The sequence below is a fragment of the Geotrypetes seraphini genome, chromosome 14 (genome assembly GCF_902459505.1).
Source record: "Geotrypetes seraphini chromosome 14, aGeoSer1.1, whole genome shotgun sequence".
NCBI classification, from domain to species: domain Eukaryota; kingdom Metazoa; phylum Chordata; class Amphibia; order Gymnophiona; family Dermophiidae; genus Geotrypetes; species Geotrypetes seraphini.
Window position 1 is genome coordinate 53,918,352 of NC_047097.1, and position 19,419 is coordinate 53,937,770.

At 41.7% G+C, this 19,419-nt stretch overlaps 1 protein-coding gene across 1 annotated transcript in view; it reads left to right on the forward strand.

Moving 5' to 3' along the window:
- SEMA7A (semaphorin 7A (John Milton Hagen blood group)) overlaps positions 1-19,419 on the forward strand; it is a 118,366-nt gene that overhangs the window by 84,389 nt on the left and 14,558 nt on the right. Inside the window, exons 7-10 of the mRNA XM_033920822.1 lie at positions 3,037-3,176; positions 3,651-3,829; positions 6,750-6,858; positions 9,045-9,237. Of these exons, the coding sequence (XP_033776713.1) occupies positions 3,037-3,176; positions 3,651-3,829; positions 6,750-6,858; positions 9,045-9,237 (621 nt within the window). The remainder of the gene's footprint in view (positions 1-3,036; positions 3,177-3,650; positions 3,830-6,749; positions 6,859-9,044; positions 9,238-19,419) is intronic.

Below are 19,419 nucleotides of genomic sequence, written 5' to 3' on the forward strand. Positions count from 1 at the left end.
GTCCTGGAAAGGGCCCCACTATCGATAGCTACACAAGTCCATGGGTATGTCCCTGGAAATACAGTATGGCTAAAACTTGGAAGTCAGACCCCCTGAAACCTAGGTGGATAGGTCCTTTTACTGTCCTAATTTCTTCTCTTACAGTTGTCAAAGGTGTCCGGACATGAAACTTGGTTCCACTACAACACGGATCTTCAGCTGAAGCTTTCTAAGACCTCAAAAGTTCTGAATATTTACCACTGTACTTAGCAGGTGTTCTGAATATAATTCTTTATAAGTGTTTGAGTTTAATTGACTGCCTGTGGTTCACACTGCCTTTAGCAAGTGTCTTGAGTATAACTGTTTGAAGTTTTCTAAGTTGTGCCTGAAAGAAAAATGAGTTTCCTAGGTTAGTATATATATATAGATATGATATTTGTGTTGCCCTCACTTATGTTTCTTTCTTCTGTATTTTGTACTTAACAAGTGCAGCCCCTTTGCCTGATGTTTGTTTGCATGAAGGAGTTAAGTACAGAAAGTGTCAAACCTTTGAGGGTATTTTCTGTTTCCAACCAACTGGTGATGAAGTTTAAAAGTGGGCGGAAATCTGCATTTATAATGTTGAGGGTCCACTTATCAACTAGACTCTTATTGTAGACCCCACTCGCCCGGTGTCTTTGTATTGTGATACATGTGTGCTATTTGATGTTTCTCAAGGTCATGGTACTACCCCTAATTCAGTTTTGTGTGGCTCCCTAGATTGACAGCGTTATTATACCAAATGTGCTAAGTATATATGTATAACCTGATGCCTTTAAGAACTGCCCCTATGAGGAAACCTTCACTAATGGTGGAGCCTGTCCTTTATGAGAAAGAATACCCCGTCTGCCTCCCTTACTATAGGTCCTAGCTCCGGCCCCTTGTGTACTACAGGCTACTGTAATCCCATGGTTTTCACTATCACTGACCCATATAACTGGAATGCCAATGTCCAAGTCCAGAAGGCCAGAGACTGCATGGCATTGTATATTGATGGTAAAAGGTGAGACCCAGGTACTGATGTATATGTCCGAATTGTATCCCACTCATGTGCTCCTGTCTATCACTCTGGTGTTTCCCCAGTTTTATGAAATTATGAAAGTAGATACTAATATCCTGTAATCACTAGAAATCTGTTTATATAGTTTGCTGAAACTATAGGTCAGACTCTTAATGTTAGCAATTATTTTGTATGAGGAGGGACTGGTATGGGAGAACAGTGGCTATGGGAGGCAATGCAGCTGGACATGTTAAACCTGACTTCACAGACCCTCACTTTTACGTCAGGTCCACGACCTTCACGATGGGCCTTGTGAACCTCCATTGTTGCTTCCCACTGTCTTCAGCCCTTCAGACACTGCTTAATGGAACTTCCTATGAATGATGGTCAGCTCCTGATAGTTGATACTGGCTCTGTGATCTGTTTGCCTACTCTTGATTGCCTGCTAACTAGACTGGTACATGTGTGCTTTGCATGATTCGTCCCAGCTTCTTCCCGATGGTGAACACCTGGGAGCCCCTGTATTCAACACCAGAGGTCGCCAAAAGCGGTCTACTTCCACCAATTCCCTTAAAATAGGTGAATGGGGTGATGACTGGCCTGCAGAACGGATCATTGCTGTTTATGGACCTGCCATATGGACCGAGGATGACACCTGGGGCTATCGGACCCCAATCTATATGCTGAACTGCATTATTTGTCTATAAGCTGTACTTGAACTGATAACCAATGAGACCTCCCGAGCTTTGAGTACCATTGGCAGAGCGAATGCTAAAATGCGCACTGCTATTTATCAGAATCGTCTAGCTTTGGACTATTTCCTAGCTGCTGTGCCTGTGATAAATTCAACCTCTCCAACTGCTGCCTTGAACTTGAGTAAAGTGATTGAGAACGATGTGGATCGTATCACCAAACTGGCTCATGTTCCTGACCAGACCTGGCGTGACCTTACTGCAGACTGGATCTCTGGTACCTTCAGCTCCTGGTTGCCCTCTGGTTCAGCATTGAAGATCATCTTGCTGGTTGCTGCCCTGTCTTCTCTGCTCCTTTGCTGCCTGCCCTGTGTGATCCCCATAGCCATAAAGCTGCTCCACTGAACTATGGACTCTGCTGTCAAACGTTCCACTGCTGCATTGGCCCTCTCCCAGTATCGTCCCTTACCCACTGGGGACCCCGACTTTCCTGACCCCTAACTTTATTTTGTCAGGCTTGGCTCCTTAGGTACGCCAGCCTGAAAGGGGGGAATGTAGGGTCATGAAATAGTTAACTGTTGTTTAAAATATTGCTCTGGCCTACATAGCTGAAAAGAGTGTATAATCTATTGACTGCATCTGCCTAAAATGTATGTCCCTACCTTACCACATTGTAAGCTGAATAGATAAGAGTTTGAGCCATGATGTACCCTGCCCTTCTGTACATTTATCTGTAAGAGTTAGATAGGTGTCCTGCTAGTGACCTGCTAGTGTGAGCTTAGAACCAATGAGTGTTAAGAAAAGTAACACGTGAAAAGCTTTTTCTAGAATTCAGTTGTATAGCCAGAAAAATGAATAAATATCTCTGTAACTTCCTGGTTTCGGCACTTCTGAGCCAGCTTGGAGCTCAGGGGTCCAGCATGCATGCTGTGAATAAAACTTGTACTTCTTCACGCCTCTGACTTTGTGTGTCCAAGTGACCTTTCATCACAAACTTGTCGCCCATGTCCTGTCGGCTATCCCTCTAGATGTCACTTTCTAGGCGCGTGGCCCAGGAGTAACGTTAAAGAGAGGCAACGCCAACGCGGGCAACAAGTTCGTAGCGCTGCATGCGCAGGGAAAATGAAAGAGGTACAAGGGGAGGGAAGGGGTTCACGCACGCAGCAGGGGGGGGGGGTCAGAGAGGAGTAAGGGCGGCGGCGCCCCTACCAAGATCGCGCCCAGGGCATATTGCCCCCCCTCTGCACCCACCTTACTAAGTTTCTATGTTTCTGTTTGCCTTCTTTGTTGGCCTCTAGTTCCAATCTTTTGCTTCTTGGTTTTCAGATCCTCAGTTTGTGAAAGCGACTGTCATTGAACAAGAGGAAAGTTACAAAGACAAAATCTACTACTTCTTCAGAGAGGATAATCAACAGAAGGGTGTGGACCATGACTTGACCGTCTCAAGAGTGGCACAGCTGTGTAAGGTATAGTGTGGTGGGGAACTTAGGGGGGAGAAAGGAACAGCAGAGCAAGTCATGGCATGAAGGTAAAACCAAAAGCAAAAACTGCAGCGATGGCGCACAGGACGCCAAGTCTTTAATAGACAATCGTAAAAATAAATATGGCTTTGCTGGGGAGTTCCCCGTGCCCCTCCTTTTCCTTTTTTCCTGTTGTCGTGGTTGTCAACTGCTTTTGTACAAACTGACGAACAGAGCACAGTACAGAGATATGGGAGGCGGAGCTGAAAAATGTAGATGATGCTTTCTACGCAAATTCATAAGTAGAGATGAATAACCCACTGGTTCATGACTCATATGCCTTTCTGCTAGAAAGATTATTGAGGTAAGAACCTAATCTTCCCTTAATAATATCTTAACAGTGCTTCTAGCTAGGGTGCAGAAATGGAGTCAGTACTCATGCGCAGCATCTAATTTCCTTTTGCATTCTGCTTTTCTTAGAGAGATGGAGGGGGTGTAGGGTCAGTTGCTGCCACCATGTGGAGCACATTTTTGAAAGCTCGGCTGGTGTGCACTTATGAATCTCAGAAGAAGTTATTCAACAGGCTACATGATGTCTTCATTGTTGAGTCTGCAAACTGGACTGAAACCAGAGTGTATGGAATCTTCTCAAATCCTTGGTAAGAAGTGTCTTACTATACATTAAAAAGGTTATTTCTTTTCAAAGTATATACATATTCTATTTATTAGAAGAGCGATGTACATATATCAAATAAATGTATCCATCAATATTTACTTCTTCAAGTCATGTATCATTGCCAGCTATCTTCTCATTTGGACCTGGGTTTTGAAGGAGAACTTGAGGGGAAATTTTGTTTGCCTCTCAATGAAGTTAAAAAAGATCAAGTTTTGGAGGAAGGCTCCTTAATCAGTTTCCCATGCACATCCAGATTTCTAACATCTGTCACTTACACATGTGAGTGGTGCTCATAGTACTTAAAAATAGCAAGTTACCAGTTATACATGCTAACATGGGCAAGATCCCTAGTGATATTGCTGGGAATCAGGCTTCCATATATGAGCATTTTACAAACTGAGCAATTGTTGAATTGTCTGAGCTTAGAGGGTAGACCGAGGGGGCTCCTTGGCTGTGTTGGAGGTCTCAATCAGTAAGGAAGTGTGTACCCTAGGGGTCTGAATTGTGTGTGTGGGGGGGGGGGGGGCACCATGGGCCTTAACCAGGAGAAGATGTGCTATGAGGGGGCACTCAGTTGTGGGAAAAGGAATACAGTGGAGTGGAATGGAATGGGTAGATGTGAAGTTCTTGTTTACTGAAAAGTTCAAGAACTAGGGGGCTCACAATTAAGCTACAAAGTAGTAAATTGAAAACAAATCTGAGAAAACATTTCTTCACACAACATATAATTAAATTCTGGAATTCATCATGAGAGGATGTGGTAAAAGCAGTTAGCTTAGCAGGGTTTAAAGAAGGTTTGAATAAGTTTCTAAAATAAAAGTCCATAAACCATTCTTAAGATGGACTTGAGAACATTTACTGCTTATTCCTGGGATAAGCAGCATAAAATCGGATTACTGTTTTGGGATCTTGCCAGGTGCATGTGGATGCTAGACTTGATAGACATATAGTCTGTAGTTGTATGGCAATGCTTATGTACTTCTGTGCTGTCGGAGCAGGGGAGGAGTACAATCAAGGCTGTATGTGTGTCTCAGGAGTGGCCACAATGGGGATATATGTGTGCAAGGGAGAATGGATGGGGGTGCAGAGATCCTAGAGGAACCAAGGATGCCCAGACATCAAGATTTGCACCTGCCCTTATAGTAGACACTTAGATATGTCTTAGAACAGTTGCAAATACTATTTTTTTCAATGTAGATGTAGATTTCCTATGTGAAATGAGGAATCCACATCTATATTGTAGGTCATACCACTTGTTCTTCCTGCTGTACCCATGCTCCCCTTGAAATATAAATGTACTTAGCTTCTCCATATATAAATGGCTGCTGTTCTGAAATGGAATTTAAACGTCTGGCACCAAAAGGAAACAGGAAAGTCATACCTCATGCAGTAAATGCACGAGCAGAAAAAAGGGAGGACAAAAGGATAGTCCTTCCATAGGAACACACAGTCTTTATTGGAGAATCATATGAAATGGATTGAAGCTCGGCTCGACACGGTCAGTGTTTCGACACATAAACAAAGTGTCTTCATCAGGAGTCTACAACTTAAAATGTAATATATCAATTTCTTAAACATATATACATATATAAAAATATCTTGAATATAAAACATGCCATCAATATAACACTGTACTCAGATCAAAAAAAACAAATACGCAGACTCATTTGTTAAAACAGTGTGGGCCTTGCCAGATGTTTAATGCTGCTATTTACATACAGGGATGCTTCTAAAGTAGGAGCCAATGGGTCATTTTTAAGTTATTCTATAGAGGCACTAAGAAGATAGCTATTTGGAACCTGCTCTATAGGGGAAGGTAGGCACCTCTTTCCTTCACAGATTACTAGGGTAGCTGGTCAAAAATATGCCTCTAGTTTAGGCACGAGACCTTAGATCACCATAGAGTCTAAATGGCTAGAAGAAACATATACATATTATACTGTAGTATTCTAGAATGTACAGGTGTAACTTTGAATCCTACCCATTTTGTGCCTAGACTCTGCCCATCTGTGCACCCATTTTCAAGTGCCATGCCATAGAATAGTGAGTAGAGAAAGAATATATTTATAGAAGCCTTACAACTTAGACCTATTAGGATATATATATATATTTTTTAATCTTTATTCATTACATATCTTAAAATCAAGTACAGTAAATGATGTTTAACAATTGAACATTTAAAAACACTTGAATTCTTACATTTGATTTTGGCTGGAGAGACAGTGCTTTTAAGACAAAGATTTTTACAATTAAGAAAATCATAAAAAGAGATTGGGACAAGATATGGTTTGTTTTATCCATCGCAAATGAAAGTCACACATAAAGACAAACTACATCTTTAATGATCCAGATAAACTCAAAGAATTTATTACTGCCCAAGAGATACCCATGGAATAACAAATGAATATAGTTTAAAATGGATTAAAAAAAAAAAAAAAGAAATACAGAATTGAATAATTCAACAAAGAAAACTAAATATTTGCTTAAATAACTTATTTTTGTAATCTAAAATGGCCACTGGGAAAAAATCTGTTAACAGAATAGATTGCATAGAACTGAATAACTCTTTTGAATGTATGAATATTCTAAAAAGTTGTAACTTATCTGCTGATGTTTGGACCTATTAGGATATAACCCATAAATGTCGCCGCTAGAAAACTTTGATGCATGGGACGGTGGCGTGGTGTTTCTGAGGACTATAGCTGAAGCTTAAATGAAATATATATGAAAAAATGAATTGAATTGAAGAGATATTACTTGGAGTGATGCAAATGAATGCATGTGTGAACACATACACACACATATATGCTGGTATTCTGGTCATTATGCATGTTGATGCCCTTCTTATGTGACTTGAAACAATGTGAGATTTACTTGCATTCTGTGATTATTCATGTCCATAGGGGCTTTACTGCCATCTGTGTGTATTCCATTGGTGATATTGATAGAATTTTTAGGACCTCAAACCTGAAAGGCTATAGCAAACTGCTATCGAATCCCCGACCTGGAGAGGTAAGTCCTTGTCTGTAATTTAAAATACAGGCAGACAGAATCCACAATAAAACTAACATAGTATGCATGGATGTGCTTGTCTAAGTCAGCCTTAGGCCCCTCCTACTGCATCCCAAGATGCACTGGGAGTGAAAGGCCTGTCATTTGTAGCACGCAACCCTATAGGTAGGAGGGATTGGGTTTCCTCGTGCCGATTTTGCAGCAGAAAGTACTGGGTGTTGAGTGATGTCCATGAGGGGGTTTCCATGATGTCGGGTGGTGTCTGGTGGTGTTGGGGGGGGAGGGGTGTTCCATTATGTCAGGCAGTGTTAGGGTTGTTTCATTATGTCGGGTGGTATAGGGGGTGTTCCATGATATTGGATGATATGTGTGTGGGGTGTCCAGGTATGCTGGGGGATTTCGGGGAGATGTCGGGGAAAGGGGTGAAGGGCTCCGCTGCTCAGCTGATGCTGGCAGGGGGAATCTCCATCAGCTGAGCCAGCAGGAATTCCTGAAACCAACTCAGCTGATGGGAATTCCTCTTCTGCGATCAGACAAGGTAGTTGGGTATGTCTACAAAACTTTCTTTTGTTCATTTTTCATGGGGACGTTTGGTCCTAAGGATCAAAACTTATACCAAGGTCATTTTTAAAATTAAAAGATAGACGTCTGGCAGCTTTGAAAACAGACATTTTTTTCTCCTGGGTCCTCCAACCTCAGACTTATACGTCCTATCGAAGATGCCCCCTCCAAATGTCCTAAGAGTTCAGCGCCAAACTCTTAAATTGCTTAATTTATTAATTTTTTTTTTTTTTTGATTGGCTGAAAACCGGCATGGTCAATTACCATGCCGATTAAGCCAATTAAAAAAATTAAGTTTGGTGCGAACCCCAAACTTAGGTGCAATTAGGGTGCCTAGCAGCGCCTAAATAGGATGCCATTTATAGAATGTAGCCATTACTGGGGTCAGTAAGGGCTCATGCACTAATTTTTGTGAGAGACCACATGCTAATGGCAAGATTAGCGCATGGACATTAATTTGGAAAATGGAAAATCAGCCATTTTCCAACTGCAGTAGAAACAGCTTTAGCGCATGGGAAAGATCTGCATAATGGCGCTCAAAATCCACTTTCTACTGCAGCTTTGTATAAGGACCTCAATAAGAGAGCATTTCATCACCCCAGCTTATTTCACAACTTCATGGAGGTTTTTGGGTTTGTTTGTTTTTTACGTTGCTTTCTTATTTTTTTTAAAATCTTTATTCATTTTTAAACTTATAATAAGTGTGATAACATATCCATACAAATAACCATAAATATATCATTGCTTTCTACGGTATGTGGAAACTTGGACCTTCTTGAACCTTATTTGCCTGCTATTTCTATTCTGTGGAGAATATGTGGTCACAGTTCTTGGCGACAGTGGTTAGGGGTTAAGCCTTGAAAAAGCTGTCTAAGCGAAACATGTCGGCATTAACATCCCTAGCAGAGACCACTTGATCACAAGCTAAGTATTGGCTTATAAACATTAAGAAATAATAATAGAGTAATAATAGATCCAATATTTCTCAGAACAATGAGAAATATTGAGTTCTGAGTGGTGCCACTGAGAGTCTAAAAATCTTTACAAAGGTTGCTTTTTTAGCTAGAAAAATTAATTTTAGCTAATTTATGAGTCTATTATATTCCTGCCTTTTTTCCTTTCTTTAAGAAATACTTTTTGACCATCTTAAGTCTTGGGTAAGGTTTGTATTACAGGCCTAACAGCTTAGCAGCTTCTGCTCTCTCCATGGCATTATAACACAATGTTTAAGCTTCCTTAAACCCCCCCCCCCCCCCCCTCTTTTACGAAACTGCGAAAGCAGTTTCTAGCGCAGAGAGCCGTGCAGAATGGCTCCTGCTGGTCCCGATGCTCATAGGAACTCTATGAGCGTCGGGAGCAGCGCGGGCCATTCAGTGCGTCTCCCCGCGCTAGAAACTGCTATCGCAGTTTCATAAAAGGAGGCCAAAGCTTTCCTGAATATTGTTGTCCCATTGACATCACACTACAGTATTTCCTTCATCGTCCGACATATTTGCATTACATCAGTCCTTTTCTCTATCCTCGTTAGTGTCCCATATGGTCTCTTTCTTATTCTTCATTTTTCTTGTCTTCTCTCTTAATCCCGCCTCTTGCAATTCCATGCTTAGTTCCTCTCTTCGATTTAGTGTCTTGCAGGTGGAAAAGCAACACCTTCTGATACCTTTAATATGGCAGATAATTATCCTGAAGTAGAAGATGAAGTGAAGCCCATTGGAAATGAGCCCCTATTCCAAAGCCAATTCAATTATATGAAACTTGTGGTGGATCAAGTGGTTATATCAGACCAGGAGAAATACAATGTCCTACTTCTTGCAACAGGTAAGACAAAAGCTCTGCTTACAGGTGGGAGAAGAGTTTTCTTCTGAAGTGCTCACTGTCCTTTTACTCACCTTTATCAAATTCTTATGTGCCAGCTGGACAAAACAAGATCCACAGCTGTCCAGGGCTCTAGGGAAAGCTTTGTGTTCGGTAAACTTCATAGGTGTATGTCTTCTATCAGTATGGTTTGCCATGTGGCAACAAGATGCTAACTGATCTTCCTTTGGTTTTATGTACTCAAAGAGGGGCATTTTCAAAACATACTTCTAAGTCCTATTTTCAAAAGGCAAACCACCATACGATTAGAAATAATATATATATATATTTTTTTTAATCCTCTATCTGGACGTCCAGGCCATTGGGACGCCCAGACGTCTATCTTTATACCATATTTTTGATAAAAATTTTAAATGATAAAGAATAGTTTGGGTGGGGGGGGGGTTATTGATCTGTAAGAATCTAGTAATATTTTAAGTGATGTCTATAGTATAAATGTTTTATTTATTGTTCTTCACTTATTGAATTTATTTTAAAATGAATAAAGATTATTCAAAAAAAACAAAACATTTGTCCAAGTCCCATATGCCCAGAACAAAACCTTTTGGGTGTGGGAGGGACCAGTCATGTAATGGACTGGCCCCCCCAGACATGGCAAAAGAGCAGTGGGGCGCCTTAGAGGACACTGCTGTGAACTTCACGTAAAGTGTGACAGATAAACATCTCACCAGAGCTCCCATATAGGTTAAGGTGAGGCCCCCAAAACCCACTTGGCTATAATCCGAATAACCTATATGGCTGTAAGTAGTACCTATATGGCAGTAGAGTAGGGGGGGTTTGGGGGCGGTTGGTGGGCTCACATTTTCCACCATACATATAGTGGTTAGAATGGCTTATGGGCCTGGGTCCTCCTTTCTATGGCTCACTAGCCCACCCCGCAGGCTACTTAAGACACCTGTGTGCAGCTCTACTAGGCTTTCCTATACCAGGTGCTGATGTTCTGGAGACAGGTGTATACGCTTGTATTCTGATTTTTGGGAGCATGACGGGGTCCATGAGCTCTGGGCTGTTGTTGATTTATAAAAAAAAGAAATGGTCTTGGCTTTATTCGTTGATTCACATTAGGAATTTTAATTTTTCTGATTTTATCACTACACATCCGGGAGGGTGGGTGGGTGGGAGATAATTGAAGAAAATTTCTATGTATATCAAATTTTTGTTTTATTTGGTATTATTTTTAATTGACAAACACGAACTGATATGTTCTATGAAATTACTTCTGTAATAATTGTTTATTAACAATTACAATTCACTATTTTAGTTTATGTACTTTATATTATTATTATTTGATAAGAAGGGTGAGTGGGTAAAACAATATTTTTTATAATTAATTGTATGAATTGGTGTATTCTATGAAAATAGTTCTGTAATAATTGTTCTATAACAAATGTAATATACTGTAGTTTATAAAAGAATAAAATTTTTACAAAAAAATAAAATAAAATGGTCAGGGTTTTTGTTTGCCAATGACAGCCCTCTTCCTCCTATGATCCAAAGCTCTTCCTCACTGGAACCCTGTCCCAGACCCCCATGCCACTGAGGCTTCTACAGGCCTACCTCAATCTCAGTTGGTCCAGCAGGGGATTGTTGGGGCAGGAGTGATGCCTATTCACTCTCGCCAACAGCCAAGTCCACATTCAATATGGTGGCCATGACCTTTATTTATTTATTTAATTTGTTTTCTATCCTGTCCTCACCCCAAAGAGCTCAGAACGGGTTACAGGTTAAACATGCATAATTTACGGCCAACAGGTTACAATTTTCTGTAAAGGAAATGGAACTCCTCTCGTATGAGGAAAGACTAAAACGGTTAGGGCTCTTCAGCTTGGAAAAGAGACAGATGAGGGGAGATATGATTGAAGTAAACAAAATCCCGAGTGGAGTAGAATCGGTACAAGTGGATCTATTTTTCACTCTGTCAAAAATGACAAAGACTAGGGGGACACTCGATGAAGTTACAGGGAAATACTTTTAAAACCAATAGGAGGAAGTTTTTTTTTTCACTCAGAGAATAGTTAAGCTCTGGAACACATTGCCAGAGGTTGTGGTAAGAGCGAGTAGCGTAGCTGTTTTTTTTTTTTTGTTTTTTTTTTCCCATCTTTATTTATATTTTGAACATATTATCAAGAATAATCTTCTTGTACAGAATATGATTGAGTCAACATAATATAAAACAAATGAAGTAACAATTATATAACAAAATTACTATTTACTCATCAAAATTAAAGTCCCAAAATTAAATTGAGATCCAAGATGTTCCTGAGTGAGAATTATTAAAAGAAAAAGAATAAATTCAAATTGCAATTAGGCGGTCAGATGAGAGTGGACCAAGAGTAAATTTATACATTGAGATCTTTTTTATCCCCTTCAAGGCCCCTCCTGGAGAGAAATCCTGTCAACTGAGAGGGCTCAAAGAAAATATAATTGCAAGATTTATACTTTACAATGCATTTGCAAGGATATCGTAAAAGAAATGATGCCCCCATTGCAGTGACCCCAGGCTTAAGAAGCAAAAATTCCTTCCTTCGTTTCTGAGACTCCCTTGTCACATCTGGAAATATTTGAATTTTATGTCCAAGAAATTAGCGTAGCTGGTTTTAAGAAAGGTTTGGACAAGTTCCTGGAGGAAAAATCCATAGTCTGTTATTGAGAAAGACATGAGGGAAACCATTGCTTGCCCTGTATTGGTAGCATGGAATATTGCTACTACCTTGGGTTTTGGCCAGGTACTATTGACCTGGGTTGGCCACTGTGAGAACTCTGTATTCAGGGTGAGCCAAATTAAACGATAAAACAGAAAAAAAGAAACCCACCCTTATCAGTGGCCTGTTTGTTTTTAGTTCTGGAAGTTAAAAACTTCCATCAGTTAACAGCTAGGGAGTAGGAATGATGTAAGATCCTACTGCTGCTGTATGTCATGCTTTGGGAATCCACTTGCCTCAGCTTGGAGTCTCATAGTGAATTTAAGGAAACAAAACACTTCTAGCCTTTCAACATTATTTCCAAATGCTTATTATTTATAGCAGAGTACAACTTTTCCGTGGCAGCCATCAAGTGAACTCTAGAAGCCCTAAACAGGTAGATCTATAAATATGAGCTTTAGGGGTGGTAATAGATTAGTAGTGAGGCTTAAGAATATTTAAGAAGTAAGGGGTCGATATTCAGCTGGTGGTGTTCAGCATTTTGCTGCCTGTTGCTGATGTTATCTCCGGAAATTCAATGCTGGCCATGTCCAGGCTTTGACATTGAATTTCTGGGTTTGTGCAGCAGGCTATAATGTGGCTGGTTAGGTGCAATATTCAGTACCACATAAAGATGGGACTGACTTTTTTTTGTGGTCCTAGTTATGCTGCAACCTTGGCTGGCTAAATGCTCAGTACAGTACATAAGCACATAAGCATGGCCTCTGCCGAGTCAGACCATAGGTCCATCATGCCCAGCAGTCCGCTCCCGCGGCGGCCCCCCAGGTCAATGACCTGTAGTGATCTATTACTCAAGAGCATTTTGTCTTGTATAGTAACCCTCTAATTGTACCCCTGGATTCCCTTACCCTTTAGGAACTCGTCCAATCCCTTTTTGAAACCCAAAACTGTACTCTGCTCAACTACCCCCTCTGGAAGCGCATTCCAAGTGTCCACCACCCTCTGGGTGAAGAAGAACTTCCTAGCATTTGTTCTAAATCTATCTCCCTTCAATTTTTTTGAGTGTCCTCTAGTTTTGGTTGCCCCCGCCAGTCTGAAGAATCTGTCTCTCTCTACCTTCACTATACCCTTCATGATCTTATAAGTTTCTATCATATCCCCTCTAAGTCTCCTCTTTTCTAGGGAAAAGAGCCCCAACTTCTCCAGCCTCTCAGCATACGAGAGGTTTTCCATGCCCTTTATCATTTTTGTCGCTCTTCTCTGGACCCTCTCGAGTATCGCCATATCTTTCTTTAGGTACGGCGACCAGTACTGGACGCAGTACTCCAGATGCGGTCGCACCATTGCCCTGTACAGCGGGAGGATAACTTCCTTGGTTCTGGTAGTGATACCTTTTTTGATAATGCCCAACATTCTGTTCGCCTTTTTTGAGGCCGCTGCGCATTGTGCTGCCGGTTTCATTGTTTTATCCACCAAAACCCCCAAGTCCTTTTCTAGGTTGCCTTTTCCCAATGTCATCCCCCCCATCGTGTAGTTGTACATCGGGTTCCCTTTCCCTATGTGCATAACTTTACATTTCTCCACATTAAAACTCATCTGCCATTTATCTGCCCACTCACTCAGTTTGTCCAGGTCCCTTTGGAGATTTTTACATTCCTCTACAGATCTAACCTTACCGGAGAGTTTTGTGTCATCCGCAAATTTTATAACTTCACACTTTGTCCCTGTTTCCAAGTCATTAATAAATATATTGAATATATTGAATAGCAGCAGTCCCAGTATACCCCCGAAGTTCACGGGGGCGTTCCAGGAGCACCCGCGAACTTTGAAATACCGCAATTATTGGATGCGGTTTAGGAGCGGGGATCGGAGGCAGGAGAAGGCGGTGGCTGCTGCTGCGAGTGCCGATGCGGGCGGTGGCACTTGCGGCTCTGACCTGGGCCGGGATTGCTGGTCAGGCAGAGCAGATCGGGGGACCGGAGGATGCGCACGGCGGGGTCCCAGGTCACGGAAGAGGCGGACGGAGGATATTTTTCTATAGAATTGCGGAGGGAAAAAAAAACCGCGAACAACTGGGTCCGCAAACGCCGAACCATGACTTTGCGGGGAGTGGGGTGGTAACATTCATCTGGTGGTGTCAGGATACTAGGAAGGCGATGCTGAGGTCAAGGCATTGGACTGACAGTGGCTGATGTCAGAACAGCATTTTGATATCAGGATTTTGAAAGCAGGACCCAGGATAATAGCACTCTTGTGATGTTCTTATGATCGAAACATTCAAGGTACTGAAGGGGGTAGACTTAGTAGATAAGAACAGGTTGTTCACCCTCTCCAAGGTAGGGAGAACGAGAGGGCACTTTCTAAAATTGAAAGGGGATAGATTCCGTATAAACGTAAGGAAGTTCTTCTTCACCCAGAGAGTGGTAGAAAACTGGAAAGCTCTTCTGGAGGCTGTTATAGGAGAAACACCCTTCAGGGATTCAAGACAAAGTAGATAAAAGACAGGTTGTTCAACCTCTCCAAGGTAGGGAGAACGAGAGGGCACTCTCTAAAATTGAAAGAGGATAGATTCTGTACAAACATAAGGAAGTTCTTCTTCACCCAGAGAGTGGTAGAAAACTGGAAAGCTCTTCTGGAGGCTGTTATAGGGGAAAACACCCTCCAGGGATTCAAATAGGGGAAAATACCCTCCAGGGATTCAAGACAAAGTTAGACAAGTTCCTGCTGAACAAGAACATGCACTGGTAGGGCTAGTCTCAGTTAGGGCGCTGGTCTTTGACCTAGGGGCCGCCGTGTGAGCAGACTGCTGGGCGCGATGGACCACTGGTTTGACCCAGCAGCGGCAATTCTTATATTCATATGATCTTATGTTCGTAAGAGAGTGATAAGACTTGCTGATGTCAGAAAAGCACTGCAATATCAGGTCAGAAGCATGAAAAGCAGATATAAAGATGTTGAGAACCGAACAGAAGATGATGCGGCTTTTCTGTGTCCCATATTAGTCCACGATGGAAAGTTTAACGTATATCATGAAATGTACAGGCAGCATTGCCATGAAAGAGTAGGAACATGTGAAGCAGAGCAGAGTGTCGCGGCAGGAAGCGAGATACATTAGTAGGAAACAGAAACCTCACACGTCGCCCATGTGGTGGGCAGCAGGGGAGGGTCGGTGCCCAACCACAGATGGAAACTCAATACACACAAATGCAGGCTGATACCAATAAGCCTGCAACAGCTCTTTAACTTTCTAAAGCAGTCTTCAGCTGTGGTTTTGTTCTGCTCTGAGTTAAGAAGCCCCCCCCCCCCCCCCACCTTCACAAATACTAGCCACAGCGCTGAAGACTCACAAAACTGCATTGGTTGTTTCCAAAGTGCACCTCTTCACCCCCTCACTGCGGGGATCCCACCAGCCACCAACTACCTCTGATGATGTACAGACAGAGCTCTATTTTTATAACTGTGTATGTCACATTCATCATGCCATTATCTGAAAGCTTTTTTTCAGCACGCCCCTCCAGAAGCCTTTGTGTAAGACCTTGCAAGTGTCCTTGAGTGGTGACTCTGGAGCTCCATGCTCTTATCTGCTAAGCTGACTGTTTAAAATCCCTTGTTTATGCATGCCTCATCAGTGCACAGCAGTGCAGAGGATAGGAAAATGATTTTAGGAGTATATTTTTAAAGCTTTGAGTAATTAACTTGTTTATGTCATCTATATTTACAGTGTATACATCCACAATGTCCACAAACATGCTTGCATAAAAAGATGCAAATTAAATTACATGTTTTATTTATTTCAAAACATTTCTAACTTGCTCATTCACAGATAAGTGGGGTACAATAAAACATGCATAAAAATTTCAAAACATGCTAAATAAAGCAAACGCCAATCATAGCCGTGCATTACCTCCCCACAACCTCCAAGATACTCAATAACGTCGGGTTTATTACACAATTAGCTACCACATTCTTGAGGAAACAAAATCTTTTTTTACCTGGCTTCTGAAAGTGAAATACTGTAATCCAACGGAGTTCTGACCACAGAGAGCAAATCATAAAAACAGAGAAATAGACGGCAGATAAGGGCCACGGCCCATCTAGTCTGCCCACCCTAATGACCCTCCCCTACCTTTACCTAGTGAATAGATCCCACGTGTCGATCCCATTTGGCCTTAAAATCAGGCACGCTGCTGGCCTCAATCACCTGCAGTGGAAGACTATTCCAACGATCAACCACCCTTTCAGTGAAAAAGAATTTCCTGGTGTCACCTCGTAGTTTCCCGCCTCTGATTTTCCACGGATGCCCTCTTGTTGCCATGGGTCCCTTAAGAACATAAGAACATAAGAACTGCCATCTCCGGATCAGACCTTCGGTCCATCAAGTCCGGCGATCCGCACACGCGGAGGCCCCGCCAGGTGTACACCTGGCGTAATTTTTAGTCCACCATATCTTTATATGCCTCTCTTAAGGAGATATGCATCTAGTTTGCTCTTGAAGCCTAGGACGGTCGATTCCGCAATAATCTCCTCTGGGAGGGCATTCCAGGTGTCAACCACTCTCTGAGTGAAGCAGAACTTCCTGACATTAGTCCTGAACCTGTCCCCCCTTAGCTTCATTACATGTCCTCTAGTCCGTGTCAAATTGGACAGTGTAAATAATCTTCTCTGCTCTATTTTGTCGATTCCTTTCAGTATTTTGAAGGTCTCGATCATATCCCCACGCATTCTCCTTTTCTCAAGATATCTTCTTCCGCTTCGATGCGGCCCGTGAGATACTTGAACGTCTCGATCATGTCCCCCCCTCTCTCTGCGCTCCTCGAGCGAGTTATAGCTGCAGTTTGTCTAACCGTTCTTCGTACGGGAGATCTTTGAGTCCCGAGACCATCCGGGTGGCCATTCTCTGAACCGACTCCAGTCTCAGCACATCTTTGCGATCATGCGGCCTCCAGAATTGCACACAGTATTCCAGGTGGGGGCCTCACCATGGATCTATACAATGGCATAATGACTTCCGGCTAAATGCCCTCTTTCTCATCTCTGCCAAACTTTGCATCTTCAAAAGCTTACGTGTAGGCGACCTTCGTAAATTTGCCACCTCCAGTTTACTACTCATTCACTTGTATAAGAATCAGATTTCGAAACACCAGTGTCTGGAGTAATTTGTGTTCAAAAATTGCCTTTAGACACCTAACTGAAAATGTATCTGTTTATCAACAACCTCGGCAGATATGAGATGCTTAGTTTTCACATGGTGACCTTAATTACCAGAGACATTTTAAAAGGAGGAAAGAGGCATTATTAGTGGTTTTTGCATGCAGGTTCATTGCATCGATGGAGATCCATACCAGCTAGCTAGCCACACCCCTTCACTCAATCCTTTCACCTGCAGATCATAAATATTCAATCTTTCCTTCTCTATTATTCACTTTACACCTCTTCCCCCAGGTGGAAGCAGAGCGGTAACCTATGGCCCACCCTTTCCTTGTGGTACTGCTCATTTCAGTATTCTGACCTTTGCTTTGGGGGTGGGGGGCTCGCAGCCCCAAACCTCAGTAGTATGAATGATAGTGGGAACACAATCGTGTGATCTTTCGCCAGTGTTACCCACGTCCATAATAAGTCTTAACACCTTTGCACCTTTGTAAAGAGTTTTTCAGTGTGGTTTCTGAACTCAGAGGAAAGCATGAAGGTCCCGAGAGGTACAAGGGTGTAGTTTATTTTTCTGTCATCGGCCTGGCTATATGACCTTTCACCTGTTTAAACTGCTGTCCTTAAAAGGAAAAGTCTCTGAGCGGGGTTGTCCATATACTGTAGTTAAAAGTCCTCTCTTTCCCTCTAGTCCAGTGGTCTCAAACTTAAACCCTTTGCAGGGCCACATTTGGGATTTGTAAGTACTTGGAGGGCCTCAGAAAAAAATTGTTAATGTCTTATTAAAGAAATGACAATTTTGCATGAGGTACAACTCTTTATAGTTTATAAATCTTTCCTTTTGGCTAAGTCTTAATAATAATATTGTCAGTTATAGCTAAAAAGACATATGATCAAGAAACGGTTTCATTTTACTTTTGTGATTATGATAAACTTACCAAGGGCCTCAAAATAGTACCTGGCGGGCCGCATGTGGTCCCGGGCCGCAAGTTGAGACCACTGCTCTAGTCGAAGAACAAGTTATATACCCAAGTGGACTGTGAGCTGGCTTACCATGAAGAGGGCTCTGGTTGCTTGAAAAAGTAGTTTGCTCAGGCTCAGAAGAGTGAGCCCCCAATATCCAGAGAAAGATAATCTGAAAGATGATAGCACTACTGTTTGCTCAAAATGGATCCTCTTAGCTATAGGTTTGAGCTATCTGGGTGCTTAAACACCCCTCAGTATTGAGTATACTCCTTCAGGGAGAGATAATTTGAGTTGGAATTAGCACTCCCAGTGATTTTGAATAGTTTTCTATGCTTCCAGGTTCCCATTCAAACAGGGACAGAATTTTCACTTGATTGATAATGAGTTGCCTTGACTTATAAGCTTAGAATTTATTTTGAATTACCTGGAGATTCACCCCCCAGAATACTCTACCTGAAGATTTGCTTTTTCTGCTTTCCTTCCTTGCCCCCCCTCCTTCCACCCGCCTTCCCATGTCAAGGAACCTTGACTGTTTAGAATGTGACCATATTGGTGATTTGGAGGACATGGTAGGCACTACCTCTAGTCCCCCAATATGACTCTCTATATCCGTTTTCCAAATACCTCTGAAGGTTCCCCCCCCCCCCCACAGCTATACCTATCCCTACTGGCCACTGATATATTGAAAATGTAATGGTTTCCATTTCTGGTTTTCAAATTAAGATGGAAGTCACAGGCAATTTCAGTTAAACACTGATTATATGTGTTAAATCATTAGAATAAAGGCATATATGAGTCTAAGCGCATACATATGTGCGTATATATCAAAATCCTACCTAAGCACTATTCTGTAAATATTCATAACTTACATAGCGCATATTTTACAGGTAAGTGTAGACATGGGTGGTACATGGGTATGCAAAGTTTGTGATGTTGGTGCTTATGCATAAATTCTGGATGTGTATTTTTGCTGTTAATTCTATGAAGAAGCACCAAGACTCTAAAAAATTGGGACTAAGCTTTATTTAATAGACCTGACACAGGTCATGTTTCAGGGCAGATCTTTACCCAAAAAATATAATAATGATACACATGAATAATAACATAAAATACATATAAATATGAAAAATATGAGACATCAAAATGTATTAATGTTAAATGTGTGTAATGTGAACCACCAAGAGAAAGCAAACAATAGAGATGTGGGATGGGTGACCTTGAAAAATAAGTATATATGACACGCAGTATGTGAACAGTGTGAAATTCACGGTAAATGAACTAGAAAGTGTGTGAAATTGCACCAGCCTGGTTATAAATAAAGCAGAATGTCAATGGTAGATTCCACAATGTGTATAAACAGTGAAAAGATCAT